This window comes from Herpailurus yagouaroundi, unplaced genomic scaffold, assembly GCF_014898765.1.
Source record: "Herpailurus yagouaroundi ecotype Mexico unplaced genomic scaffold, PumYag 67793, whole genome shotgun sequence".
Lineage (NCBI taxonomy): Eukaryota > Metazoa > Chordata > Mammalia > Carnivora > Felidae > Herpailurus > Herpailurus yagouaroundi.
Genome location: NW_024420586.1, coordinates 2972014 through 2987154, shown reverse-complemented (window position 1 = coordinate 2987154; position 15141 = coordinate 2972014). Strand labels below are relative to the sequence as shown.

General features: G+C 43.2%; 1 protein-coding gene across 4 annotated transcripts in view; it reads right to left on the bottom strand.

Moving 5' to 3' along the window:
• The window catches only part of PDK3 (pyruvate dehydrogenase kinase 3), a 71682-nt gene that overhangs the window by 41476 nt on the left and 15065 nt on the right, over nt 1–15141 (bottom strand). For 3 of the 4 annotated variants that reach the window (XM_040468925.1, XM_040468924.1, XM_040468923.1), the window contains exons 2-3: nt 4915–5056; nt 1089–1160 (exon numbers count right to left, since the gene is read on the bottom strand). In XM_040468925.1, the coding sequence (XP_040324859.1) occupies nt 1089–1160; nt 4915–5056 (214 nt within the window). Of the gene's footprint in view, nt 1–1088; nt 1161–4914; nt 5057–5468; nt 5503–15141 lie in introns of those variants that run through there. The other variant, XM_040468926.1, reaches the window with a different exon arrangement.

Genomic DNA, 15141 nt, shown 5'->3' with positions numbered 1-15141 from the left:
GAAAAGCAAATAACCCAGTGAAGAAATGGGCAGAAAACATGAATAGACACTTCTCTAAAGAAGACATCCGGATGGCCAACAGGCACATGAAAAGATGTTCAGCGTCGCTCCTTATCAGGGAAATACAAATCAAAACCACACTCAGATATCACCTCACGCCAGTCAGAGTGGCCAAAATGAACAAATCAGGAGACTATAGATGCTGGAGAGGATGTGGAGAAACGGGAACCCTCTTGCACTGTTGGTGGGAATGCAAATTGGTGCAGCCGCTCTGGAAAGCAGTGTGGAGGTTCCTCAGAAAATTAAAAATAGACCTACCCTATGACCCAGCAATAGCACTGCTAGGAATTTATCCAAGGGACACAGGAGTACTGATGCATAGGGGCACTTGTACCCCAATGTTCATAGCAGCACTCTCAACAATAGCCAAATTATGGAAAGAGCCTAAATGTCCATCAACTGATGAATGGATAAAGAAATTGTGGTTTATATACACTATGGAATACTACGTGGCAATGAGAAAAAATGAAATATGGCCTTTTGTAGCAACGTGGATGGAACTGGAGAGTGTGATGCTAAGTGAAATAAGCCATACAGAGAAAGACAGATACCATATGGTTTCACTCTTATGTGGATCCTGAGAAACTCAACAGGAACCCATGGGGGAGGGGAAGGAAAAAAAAAAAAAAAGAGGTTAGAGTGGGAGAGAGCCAAAGCATAAGAGACTGTTGAGAACTGAGAGCAAACTGAGGGTTGATGGGGGGTGGGAGGGAGGAGAGGGTGGGTGATGGGTATTGAGGAGGGCACCTTTTGGGATGAGCACTGGGTGTTGTATGGAAACCAATTTGACAATAAATTTCATATATAAATAAATAAATAAATAAATAAATAAATAAATATAAATAAATAAATAAATAAATAAATAAATAAATAAAATAAAAATGTGACGTCAAGTTGTTACCTATTAACAAACCTAGTGCTTTTGTCCAAATTAAACTTCTTGGTTCTTAATGCCACGAGTTCCATTTACCAACACATTTTTTAACGTAGAAGTTTGTACTTTCAGGTAAGTTTGGTACCATACTTACTTATCCAAGACCTGTGGATCCTCAGGGCTCTTATTCTCGTATTCTAGGAGTTCAAGAAAGCTCTGCATATACCTAAAAAAGATGAGTTACTGTGTTAATTGCCTACTGTGTTCATTGCCATCCATTCCTCCTTTCCCACGTGCTAACAGCAGCCCAAATTTTCACTCAGGTATCTCCCCTATCTCTCCCTCCCCCCCATGTAGCCCAGGTGCTGCAGGGGAAGCTGATGCCATGCAAAGCTCCTGGGTGGCCTGATTTTTCTCTGCGTAGTGGTATTTTTCTCGTCACTGATGACTAACTAGTCCAATAGGCATTCCCCTGAACACAGGGACTGGCTCAGGAATGGTCATACCGCCCCAATTCAGGCCAGTGAAAGAGAAGACATGGTCGAGGACTTTGGGAAAGAAATTACCTCGCTCTGCTTTTTGTACAGTGTGCCATGTGGGTGTGGAGCCTGGAGATGTTGTAGCTACTCTGTCACCAGGAGGAAACCCAGCCTGAAAATAAAGCTAATGCTGTGGAAAGCAGGGCCTGGATAACCTCATGAATCTCTGAATTGAACCAACACCAAAAGCTCATCCTTCTGGCTACAGGAGCCAATTTATTGTTTTTTGGGTTTTCTGCTATTCACAAACATGTTCTAACTGGTACACCAAATCTACAGTTTGATTAGCCAAAAAGTACATATCTACTGTTAAGAAACACTACGTGACACTAAAGCACATGCTACGAACTTGGAAACTACAAATAAATGTTCCTTCTCAAAGTTAAACCAATCTCATCAATACTGCATTGGAGGAGAAGGAATGCCTCTCTGGTCCTCAGAAACAGCTTCTGGATTAAAAATAGCTACATATCTCAATCAGGGTCAGTACAGGAAATAATGTGTCCAAAATAAATATCTGGAGAACAGAGAAAAATGGGATTGAGAGAGGCACATTACTGGAGCAGCTGTATCCAGACAGAACCTGCTGGATCTGGAGGGGATTCAGAGATGCCAATTACTCAGACGTGCGCCATCTCTGCTTTGGATCTGAACATGCCTGGAAAGAATTATCCCTGAATATAATTATTTCGAACAATTAATTACCACTAATCCTACTAACCAGCTTTGGAGAGAGGATGAGGTACTCCAACAACAAAAACTGACTGTGGAGCACATAAATACATCAACAGGAATAATATTTTATTAATCAGCCTCACTTGAACTTTGTAACAATGCATGACACTGAAAGTATGCTCATCTCCAGATATATTTTTTAAAAGCCTCTGGGCACATCAGGCTATGAGTTAGGTACTGTTGAAATCTTCAGGTCAAACCTCTCGGAAAGGCCAAAGTCAGCCATACGTAATAAGGCCCTCTGTCTAACACGCCCGCAGAATTCTAGGGAGGTAACCCATCCTTTCCAAAGGGGTAGTTCATCTAAAGAGCCAAGTCATGAACAGAGAGGAGCCAAAGATCACGTGGAGCTGCCCAGCCCGCAAGTCAAGAGAACAAGGAGAACACGCTCTAGCGAGGTGGTCTTCACAGCCTGTTGTAAGTAAGAGTCACTATTAAGAGGAAAAGGAAACAACAGCAAAGCACAATGTGTGATCCTAAACTAGATTTCTAAATTGGGGGGGGGGGTTAATAAAAAAAAAAAAGCACAATTTAGGCCAACTCATTAAATGGGAACAAGTTGTCCCATATTAGAAAATATCACTGGACTGGGGCACCTGGGTGGCTCAGTCGGTTAAGCATCTGACTTCGGCTCAGGTCATGATCTCACGGTTCATGAGTCCAAGCCTTGCTTCGGGCTCTCTGCTGTCAGCACAGAGCCCGCTTCAGATCCTCTGTCTCCCTCTCCCTCTCTCTCTCTCTCTCAAAAATAAACATTAAAAAAAGAAAATATTACTGCGTCAATGTTAAGTTCCCAAATTTGATAACCATACTATGGATTTCTAAGAGTTGTTCTGAAAGAGATATATACTAAAGCATTTAGGGGTAAAGGGACAAGATGTCTACCGTTAACCCAAATGGTTTAGGGAAAAAAATAATGTGTATCATATATGTTCCACATGTGTGATATACCATAAACATACACACATATATACATACGTGCATAGAGAGAGAATGAATATGAGAAGAGCAGAAGAAATGCTGCCAGATGTTAACAATTAGTGAATCCGGGCGAAGGTATATGGGAATTCTTGCTACTAGTCTTGCAAACCTTTCTGTTACATTGGGAATTATTTCAAAATTGAATTTAAAAAAAAGTTAAAAATGACATGCATAAGTTTGGAATGGCTATGGAAGACAAATATGAGACAAAAAAAAAGAGCTGACCCGGTCATCTGAGTCTATACTTTGCCAGCAAATCACTTTGAAGCCCGTGAAGTAACTTTTACATAAGCCATAGGTTTGACTGTCAGCCTCCGCCACCAGGCCCAGGGGACTTGACGGTCATTTAGCCAACCTACAATCCCCATGACAATGACCCTGATAGTGAATTCACATTTTCTGGAGAAAATTTTCTGATGATGGTCTCGAAGCAATCAAGAAGCCTCACGCAAACAAACACTCATCGATCCGGAAATGAGCTATGCATCTGGGGTGGAAAGCAACCTACTTTGAGAGCCAAGTCACCGTGGCCAGCTCTCTGACCCGCCCCGGACCCCAGGGCCCCCGAGTCTGCCACAGCGAGGAGCCGCTGCTTGTCTGGAACGGAGACTGGTGCCCACCCAATATACTGCTTCTCAGACAATTCAAGCTTAGCCCTAAGAACAGATTATAATTAATATTACTGAGGAATCACGGCTGAATGTCCATTCTCCTTCGGTAGTCTGGCTGTCATTAACCCTTTAAATGCCAACTAATTAATAGCTCCGTTCGCCTTCTATCTGTCCCCATCATTCCCTTCCCCTAAAATGCTGTCCCTGCCCCTGCCCCCTCCACCCATCTACCCAGGGGCAGTGCAAAGCCACACCAGCCTCTTCACCCCGCCACCCCCCCCCACCACCCTCTGTGCGCTTCCTCTGTACTGGCTTGAGAACAATTTTTATCTGGCCTCCCTAACTCTTCCAGCTTTCTTGGTGACTTCTACCTTGCTTTTTATAATACACAGGAGACATGCAAGTGTTTCTTGACCGTACGCAGATGCCTTTCTGAAAATACACCATCTGCTCTTACACCCTACCACTCGCCAACCTCACCCTGCTCACCTAGTGACTGGTTTGGTGACACATTTGACTGTCCCAATTCAGTAACCATGCCTGAAGCGTCAGAGCTGTACCCGATCAAACTTGATGTCACACTTTGCTCAGATTTTTTCTATTTTTCACAAGGCAAAGGAAGCACATTAGGTACTGATATTTTTACAATCCAAGGTTCCCCTTTAAACAACTTCATTTTCTCGAAAAGAAATACTGCCTCCAAGAAACTCCTTTAACAGGAAAACAAAAGGAGCAAGGCTGAGACTTGATCAAAGTGGCAACATTCCCTTACCCAAAGGATGGCAGACCAGTGCCCAGAGGTCACAGCATTGTTATTCCTGTATATTTTTCTGTACCAATTTTTGTTCCGATGGGCAATTACACTTATATCCAGAAAAATAAAATTTGAGAAGTCAAGAAAGCGGTTAGTACAAGTGAGAAGTATTTTCATTAAGACAATTTTAAACTGTCACAAAAACAAACGAACAAACACGTATAACTGCTTGGAAAACTCAGCTATCCCAAATGACTCATTCCCACACTGGCATACGTGTACTTTTAGGGAGAATGGTCTCAATGCCAAGTGTCCAGAGCATCATGGAAAGACCCATCTAAAGCCACATTATTTACTCACCAACTCTGTACCAACCCCACCGAAGGGCGGTTAAGCAAGTTATCCGGCAGAAGATTAACTTCTCTCATTGTGTTAGCCAGTCGTACAGGAAGCTCCTTTCGTAGAAACATATATGAAGTCTTCTCACACGCATTATCTCTCCCTATTAAGAGATAATAAATGTTCCATGATTTTATAATCTAACAGATGCAATAACAGAGTGCTCTCGTGACGGCACAGTTACTGCTTAGAAAGAGAAAATTAAACAATCCTAGGGTCTCCAGCTAAATGTTTATCCTCTGAAATGGCAAGCTGAAGAAAATTTAATTAGAATAGAAAAAGAACATTTATTCCAAGAGGCAACTTTGAAAGCAGTTTTTTTTTTCCTTAACACAAATACATTGCTAAGGTTACCAGCAGTGATATAAAAGTGACCTGGGATATAATCTGACCTTGTTTTCAAATAAACACTGTGGGAAAGCTGCCAAGTACAAAAGCAGGAGAACATGCAAATCCACTCCTGTTTACAGGGGTTTCCAGAATGCAACAGATCCACTCATTCCACAAATATTCACCTACTGCATGTTGACTCATTCCTAAGGTTTTCTTCAAACGTGTTTCTCCAGGAATCAGAGCTTTGTCACTCTGGGAAGTGGCCACAGACCTACTCTGATCGGGACACAGGGCTCAGGACGTGCCAGAGAAACCAGCTCACAGGTGTACTCAGAAGCAGAGTGACCTACTATGGCAAGTCCGAGAGGGTACGACACGGTGTCGACCACAAAGACAGAGGTCAGAGAGTCTTCTGTCGGTCACCCTGAGCTGGTGGTGCATAAAATTTATGTAACTAGGGCAGAGAGAGAGAAAAGGTACCCAGCCGGCAGAATGAGGAAACATGAACCACTTCCCCAGCTGCTCTGTGACCAGAGTGGTTCCACGTAGGTTTTGCCCCCCACTCCCCAGGTTCTGCTGTAAACCTGGATGATGGTTGGGGGATGGGGTTCATGATAGAAAGGACATGAGCTTTGGGGACAGAAATGTGCTTCAGCCCCAACTCCTCCATTTTGGGGGTAGGAAACCTTGGGTAAGCTTCTTAATCACTCTAAATCTCAGCTGCCTTAACCTGTAAAATGGGGATGAAAATTCAGTTTCTGTAAAGACTAAATGTGATAACGTGTATGGGGCCTGACACAGAGCAGGTGAGCCATAAACATTAGTCCTTCTTCTACTCTCCATGATACATATGGGTCCATCCCAACTCCTTCACATTCCACAGGCCTTCCTGATGCTCCATACTGCCGGGAGGATGTTCAGAGATGGGCAACCTTGAGACCAGGCTCAGAGAGAAACAAGCAAGGCTCAAGTAACAATCTTATTTTTTTTTCTTTCCTTTATTCTTTTTTTTTTAATATAATTTATTGTCAAGTTAGCTAACGTACAGCGTATACAGCGTGCTCTTGGTTTTGGAGGTAGATTCTGGTGATTCATCACTTACAACACCCAGTGCTCATTCCAACAAGTGCCCTCCTCAATGCCCATCGCCCCTTTTCCCTTCTCCTCCACCCTCCTCCAACTCTTCCCATTCCTCCAAACATGATACAGGCCACAAATCAGAGATCCAGAAGTAAATCTGATTTGCTAACACTTGCAGCCAAGTTCTGGTTTATTCCTTTCCTCTTCCTGCTGAATAAGACTAGAAATAAAGAATCCACTTTTGAAAGTCATCTGCAGAACCTTTCTTTCTCCTACTGACCCCTGAGCCCCATTCTCCATTTTAAAAAAAGTTTAGAGTAAGAGATTAGTCTTAAACAATTCATCCCTTACTTCGGTTATTCTAAGTGAATATACTGCATGAAGGCCCTGGGTAGATCTTTAACTAATCAATGATTCTGTCTTCCACTTTTCCCCCAACTAAGGAAGAAGGGCGTGGTATCCCAGCAACGACCTTCCATCACCTCCTCTATGCACACTTATTTGGCTTTAGATGATTAACATTTAAAAGGACTCTGGCTGCTTTGCTTCAGGTAATATATATCATTCCTAAAATGTTTCATATAATTCTTAGACACGAATCATTTTAAATGCACTGAAAATGCTGATTTTTAAATCATAGTGAATTGCATCACAAAATGAAGCACCTGTTATTATCTAAGGTAAAAGGTACATCTAACTTTTCACACACTAGGAGAAATACTTAGCATCCTGGTTAAAAGAAAAGACACCTTTTTTTAAGCACAAAAGAAATGATGAAGTACTCCCTGGAGGAGAAGGAAGTGAGGGAACAGGAGAGAAGAGGAAGAAGCCCATGGGGGTTGAATCAGAATGGTGAGTGGCAGTATGAACTTGGGATTTAAAAAAATTACCTGAGTTTCTTGACACAAAAAGTTTCCATTTTCAAACTGCCATGTCCACGTCAGTAGCAACAAATTGGAAGCCGAGGGTCAGGGGAAGGGGAAGGACCAGGAGAAGTGGGGGCAGGCTGGCAGGTGGCAAGGGGCGGTCAGGTCCCTGTCTGTGCTGGAAACCCACAGGGCTAGATGGTTTCAGAATTTCAAGGTTATCAGATTTTAGGAAGGTAAAAAGGCGTATGTACACGTATTGTGCAACATGGTCTATTATACAGACACAATACAGCTGCAGTGAAATCTGCAAACATTTACAGAGAGACCATGGCCTCAAATAAGTTCAGGTCATGTTTTGCCACCAAAGGCATGAGAAAACAACTTCAAGTTTTAGAGGTTTTTGGACTTGAAAATTCAGATAAAAAACTGCAGACTTGGGGCACCTGGGTGGCTCAGTCGGTTAAGTCTCTAACTTCAGCTCAGGTCACAATCCCGCGTTTCATGAGTTCGAGCCCCGCATCAGGTTCTGCACTGGTGGTACGGAGCCTGCTCGGGATTCTCTCTCTCTCTTCCTCTCTTTCTCTACCCCTTCCCCACTTTCTCTCTCTCTCTGTCCCTCTGAAAATAAATAAACTTAAAAAAAAAAAAAAGGCTGTAGACCCACAGAACAGTAACACCAAGATCATGTGCCAGACTTAGACTTGGGTTTGAATCCTGACTTGAGGCTCAGGAGCTCTATGAAGGTGACATTACACTTCTAAGCCTCAGTGTAGCCAGCTATAAAATAAGAACAGTACCTGTTTCACAGAACTGCGTTAAGGGTTAAAAAGTGCTTAACCTTTAACATTAACAACGTCTTAAAATTTAGAAGAGGGGGCTCATTAAATAGCCATCACTAATGATGCCAGCAATGATAAAGCAGAGAAGCCTGAGGCCACAGGGTGCCAGACCAAATCATCTGATACTTGCTAAACCCCCGAGAGCCCGACTGCATTCTGGTTCAGTGCGGTTGCCTCCGCTCATTTGGTGATTCTACATAATTAAAAAGGGATTAAGAAGGATCAAAGTATGTTGTGTCCCTACCTACCACTTTTATTTATTTTGAAATAAAAGGCCTTGACGCATACATCGGTCAACTCTGCACAAACTAGAAAATTCAACAACTAGGAATGGTCTAAGATAACCAAATACCAGGAAGCCTTTATTCTAGCCATCTTGGATGATCAGCCTGTTGTCAACCACCATAGAAACAACCATGTTTTGTCTCTAGACACCCCCCCCCCCCTAACCATGGCACCAATGGGAGTACCTCATCTACGGTAGCTCCTCAATGATTTACTGGAAGAACAGAGAATACTTTCGGAAGTTTGTAGTTTTAAGAAACAATACCTGAAAAATCTGTTTTGACTCCTACATTCTTCTTTAGCTTTAGAGATTAATTCTTTGTACTCAGGTACCTTAATTATACAGGGGGGTAAGCCTTTTTTAGTTAATTAGTGAACCTAAAAATAAATATGAAAGGCCCAATTTTTTTAACCTTTCTGTGGTTTTCCTCGTGTAAGTTGAAAGTATTTTATCCCACGTATTAATATTGGATATTCAGTTTAAATTAAATCAAAGGGTTCTGACAATCTTTTTCTTTTTTAAGTAAACTTAAAAAATCCTTTTGGTTTTAATTGTATGTCCTCTCGGAAGGCCTCAAGTTTTCTAAGTCTTCCTGCATATCCAGTATTTTCCAGTTATTCTTTCCAGTTATTCAGCTTCATTTTTTCCCCACTTACTTGGCTTCCCTACATTCCTTAATTTTGATTTTCCATTTTTATTCCATATTTCTCTATATGCTTCGCCTTATTCAATTTTACCAATTAAATTTTTTCCTAGTATCTGTTGGAAGGATGATGAGGGAGTGGGTGAAGGGCAGGGAAGTTTCTGAGCTTAACTACATTCGTGCGTATTTCTTTAGTTTCTCATGCTCATATGATGACCTTTCAATTCTCTTCTGTTCTCAGTTTTTCAAACTTTGCCCTTTCATTGAGAAGTTGGAGACAATTACTACATATGATTTGCTTTGTCTAAAGAGGTTCCAAATAACTTTCCATTCACCAAGACACAGGATGAACAGACACAGAAACACAAATGACTTTTGAGCAAGTGCAGGGAGCCCTCTCGGTGACGGTTACCGATAAGAAAGGAGCGTTTGACTAGCCTTCTGAGAGCAAGAGTTCAGACTTATTCTTTATACCTGGTTTCCATTGTGGCCTCTGTCTGGTAAAGCTTTAATCCTCTTCCTGATTAATTTACAGGAAGCAGAAAAAATATTTCTTTAGTTAATAAAGTGACCTGATAATGTCTCTTATAATTGAAGCAGAGGGTTGAGCACATGCCCCCCAAAATGGAGAGTCCCCTGTCTGCATTACTAGTGGGCTTTGTCCACATATTTCAGCTTTAACACTTGCGGGGGGGGGGGGGGCGGGGAGAGGTAGTAATGGAATCACGGAGTGAAAAAGGAGAGCAGTAACAGGGAAAATTATAGCAAGGCATCAAAAACCAACAGATTGATCAGCTCATTCTAGTTATGCTGTTTTTTTCTAAATACTGTCAATTACATGTATGAGTCTGCAATGTATTTTTACCATTAACCATACTCAAATGGGGAAAATGTAACTGAGAAAATAGTATCTTAGGGACAGCTCCAGTTTTTCTCCAGTTACATTTATAAGATTTCAATCTTTTGAAAACACTGAATTTTAGAACCATAATTAATTAATTTTTGGACTTTCCAGGGCTAAACAATGATTAATTGGCCTTCAAAAGAAAGTGTCCTTCACTTATACTTTTAAAATATTTACTCTGTGTCCAGAAGTAGTACTTCACTGCCTGAGAAGTTTCACAGATTTCCTTTATCTGGGAAAACTTATTCCTGAGTGTAGACATCAAGATATATAGACTGGGGCGTCTACCAAAATTAAGGCTGCCTCTATTCTAGGTCAGACTGTGTTTTGGTTATTATTACTAATAGCCAGAAACGTCAGAGCCAAAGACGGGATTTCACACACACCGCATTCCCTAACAAATTCGATGCCCCAACAACATCTTCTTTCAGCTCAATGTCTATTTCATTATGCTTACCAATGCCATGGGTTAGGAATTCAGACAGGATGCAGGAGGGATAGCTTGTCTGGGACCTCAGCTGGAAAACTCAAAGGCTGGGGCTGAGGAGGCAGTGACTAGACGGGGGACCTGGAAGTTCCGAAGGCTCCTCATTTATAAGTCTGAACCTTGGGCCGATGACTTGCCAACTAGGATTGCCTACCAGAGCACTATCTGGTGGCCTCTCCATCGGCCTGCTCACAGCATGGCGGCCTTGGGTTAGCTGGATTCTTGCACGGGTTCGGTGAACAAGGTGAAGCTGCATGGCCTTTTATGATCCAGGCTCGGAAGTCAAACAGCTAGTCACAAAGCTTGTCCAGATCCCAGGAGAAGGGGACAGATCCTTCCTCCTCTTGAGAGAGGGATGATGAGGGCACATGGTAGGAAAGCATCAGTGTGGCCATCTTTAGAAAATAGGATTTGCCCTATGATCATGAGGAGGTGCAGAGGATGATTTCTCAAATTACATTTTATTAAAATTTTTTTAACATTCATTTATTTTTGAGACAGAGAGAGAGCATGAACAGGGGAGGGTCAGAGAAAGAGGGAGACACAGAATCCGAAACAGGCTCCAGGCCCTGAGCTGTCAGCACAGAGCCCGACGCGGGGCTCGAATCCACGGGCCACGAGATCATGACCTGAGCCGAAGTCGGACGCTCAACCGACTGAGCCACCCAGGCGCCCCTCAAATTACATTTTAAAGCACTCTTTTAAAAAAAAAGCACTCTGTGATTGCCTCAACTTATTTCTTCTGGTGTCATTTTTGAGCAGCCATTTATTTAGTTTGTTTTTCACTGTGGACTTCCTTCAGACATCTGGTGACCTGTGCTTGTTCAGTAATGCTTGAGAGTGAAGCAGCCTTCAAAGACGAACGAAGTGAGGACCGCAAATATCTGGTTATTCAGGGCTTCTGGGTGGGGTCCTAACAGCACAGCAGGATCCCTAATTCTCCTTAAGTAGTTCACTCGATGCCATTAGAGAAGAGTCCCCTGGTACCCTCTACTTTCCCTACAGACAATTACCTACCTACTAATGTTCTGATGGTTGGGGTAAAGGATGACCCTACTGTTCGCAGACTTCCAGTTCATCCTCCAGTTTTCAGCCAGCCAGCCCTATCTGTCACTCCCGTCCTCTATCTGTGGTACGCTACTGAGGCCGAAGCCCCCTCCTGGGCCCTGCTGTGTCCAGCTCAGCACTCTCCTTGGCCACAGTGCCTTCTGAGTACGTTCTGGACCTGAGATGTCCAGTGCTGGAGCCACCAGCCATGAGGAGAAATTTGAATATTCAGTTTTCTTATGAGATCAATGATGAATTCCCCAAGTGTGATAAGAATACTCTTATGCTTCGGATACACATACTTAAGTATCTAGGGGTAATCATGTTCTCTACAACTTGCTCTCAGATGGTTCAGCCAAAAAGGCATGTGTTGAGAGAGGGGCAGGGCAAGAGACAGGAAGAGGGATAGACGGGGGGGGGGGGGGGGAAGATAAGAAGCAAATATGGCAAAGTAACTGGTGGATCTAGGTGCCAGACATGGATGTTAACTGTAGTATTCTTACAACTTTTCCTAAGGTCCGAAATTTTTCCAAACGAAGAGTGTGGGAGGGACCCTGTGAACAACCTAAATATCCAACAATAAGGGAAGAGTAAAATAAATCACGACATTGTATATTTACATCGGGAAATATGGAGTCATTCAAAAGATTGTTTTTAAAAGCAGTCTCCTAACAGAAAGGTCTTCCTATGTAACTAGAGCCATTCTATTTTCTAAAAAGAATACAAAAATCTCACACAGAATGTGCCACCATATGCAACGGACGTGCGAAGCTCATGTTACCTTCATGTAATGATTTTGGTTGTTCTTATAGGGAAGGAGGGTACAGGCTGACTATGACAGGGTCACTAAGATAGGCGAGGGTCACTGACCCTTCCCTGAGGGGCATCCAAGTCTGTGCTGAGAGAAAGTGACTAACATCCACTAATGCCCTCATCCTCTCTCTTTAGAGTCCTGTTCACTCTTTGAAGGTAGATATGTGTCCATAAGCACACTCGGAAGAAACCCGCCCTTCTGTACGCCAAGTGAGGCCAAAGCAAGTTGTAAACGGGTTTCACCATAGGCCCACACTGTGTCCTCTGCCTGGACAACCCCTCTACCATTCCCCCCATTCAATGAGTTCTATGTCCTGTGGGTCCCAGGATTCCTCAGAATTCCTCAGAATACTGAACAGCCCACTGGCACAAAATCCAACACACTGTAGGTGTTTAATAAATATTTCCTGCTTAGAACTGAAAATAAAAACACCTAGTAAGTTTTAGAATAAACTTACTACAGCAAATACAACTCAGGGATGCAACATAATACTTGCTGGTAATGGCCAATTCCTCTTACAGACAGATCACTTCATTCTATATATTTGGTCAGAGGTATTAGATCTTTTAAGTTAGGGGAAGAGGAACCCAAGGGAGGTAGGAAGGTGAAAATAAAGCGGCAGTAGCCGTCAGCATGGTGTGTCAGGCCACAGAGCGGAGAGAAAAGGCATGGATGTGTTAGGAACCAATCCCACAAACAGAGCTTGGTCCAGCCAGAGCATGTGAGTAACACGGCAACCACAAAGATTCCTATCAACCTAATTCCAGGAGGGGGTTTAAGATCTAGTCCTAATGGTGGACTGGTAAATTACGTGACGCCTTGTTGTCCTGGGAGCAAGAACATTTAAGTCAAGGTCACACTGCACTCATCCTCGAGGCTAACTGAGGCAAAATGTGAAGTTAACCGCTACAGTGAATGAAGAGGATCCAAAGCCAATCACGCTCCAAGCACAAACAAACTGAAAGTGCTGTTTCTTGGAAAATGGTCAGTTTTTAGAGCTGGGACCTTCAGCCAACAAACCTTAAAATAATTAACATCCAAGGTTAAGAGCTCCCTATGCAGCTTTTGTTCTTAGCAGTAAGCTGATTTCATCCAGGAAGTTCTGTGTCACTAACTTCCCGTAATGAAAGCAGTCACCATCTACTGGGCACCTACCACGTGCCACACCTTGCGCTCCATGTTCTCAACCGTACCAGTACGACGAGCCTGTGGTCGGATGCTAGCATTTTGATTCCGTAGCTTAATACACTGAAGTGTAGCGAGAAAAAGTGATTTGCCTTTGCCTCCTGGAAAGAATAATTTCTGGTTCACCTTGGAAGAGTTGGTCAAGATGTCATGTCAACAGCTACCTGATGATTTGGGAAGTCTCCGCTCCTTATTCAGGACCTGTACTTTGCCATGTATAAAATTAGGGACGTTGGAGAGATGATCTCTAAGCTCAAGGTCCCACTGAATGCATCAGAGAGGGTTAGATGTTGGTTCGTATCTCTATTCAGTTATTTATCATACACCAACTGTGCGTAGTAATGTCAAATCTCAGACGAGTATGGAGAGAGCACTGCGGTGAGGAGGCAGCCAAGGAAAGGAGCCAGAGATCAAGAAAAAGAGTGCATCCTTTCATATGTGCTCTTCTAATTGTGTTCTCCACCCAGAAAGCCCCTAAGGATGCTGTGGATGAAGGACAAGAGGGTTAACATGGTGCACATTCCCAGAAACCACTTCTATGAAACAAGCCTTCGAGGGAGAGGTAGGGACAGCAGGAACACATGCCACAAAGTCACAGGGTTCATAAACGTTGACTAACACATCTAAATTTATGTATTTCCCCCTGCCTCACATTTATCTAGAAGTTTCCCAAAGGCAGTGACTATGCCTTGACAATTTCCCAAAGCTTCTGTTTCCACTTCATTCCAAATCCAGGTGTTCAAGTGCTAAACTTCAGCAGCTCGGACCCCATCCTCTGAAGTGGTTCATGGCTCTTAGGCTTAGGCCAACAGTCTACCGGATCTAACACAGTTCTCAGCACATCACAATCACGTGGGTAACTCCAAGATCCTGGCGCCTAGACACAACCTCTGGGGATTGATGCACTGGCCTCAAAGAGGGGCAGGTGCCACTAGTTTTAGGAGCAGCCCAGATTATTCTCGTGAGCGGCAGGACTGAAGACCACTGACTAACATTAATCACAAAAAATCCAACCAGGGAAGGCAAATCAAAAACTCCTCAGGCTCAGACAGTGGCTGTTTACCCGTCTATTTTTAGTCTCTATTTTCACGTTTGAGATTTGTTTCAGCCTCTTAGGAAGCTGACCGAGGATGTCCTCATAGTCTTAAGAGACTTCTCAGCGTTACCACTATCTTCTTTCTCCTTGTCCTTTAGATGATCCTACACAGGAAAGATAAAAACTGCTGAACACATTCATGAAGGAGATGGCCGTACTTCAGGACGTGGTGACTCCTGCCAAGCGGCGACGGTGTTCCCGTCGATCCTTCCCCTCTGGTGGGTTTTGTTTCCACACTGCGCACAATCCTTACCTACTTCCTCAGCTACAGAGGGGTGGTACGACGAGCAGGTCATGGGTCCTCGGCTCTACTGTATGTGTGGGTACTTTTCTTAACGGCCCTGAGCCTCAGTTTCCCAATTTGTAACATGGACACGACTGTTGTCAGAACTCCACAATAGTGTATTTTATACCAAGTGTTGGTAAGTACTCAGAAAATGCTGCTGGAATCTACTCAATCTTTTTCAGTTTACACAGAGTCCATTTTAATTTCCTTCTCCAACAGTTTCTAAAACCAAGCTAAGAAGCAGAACTAGGAGTATGCAGGTTGGAGACAGCATGGCAGAGAATCTGTACAGAATGCTAAGCAGAGACGTGGGCTCCCT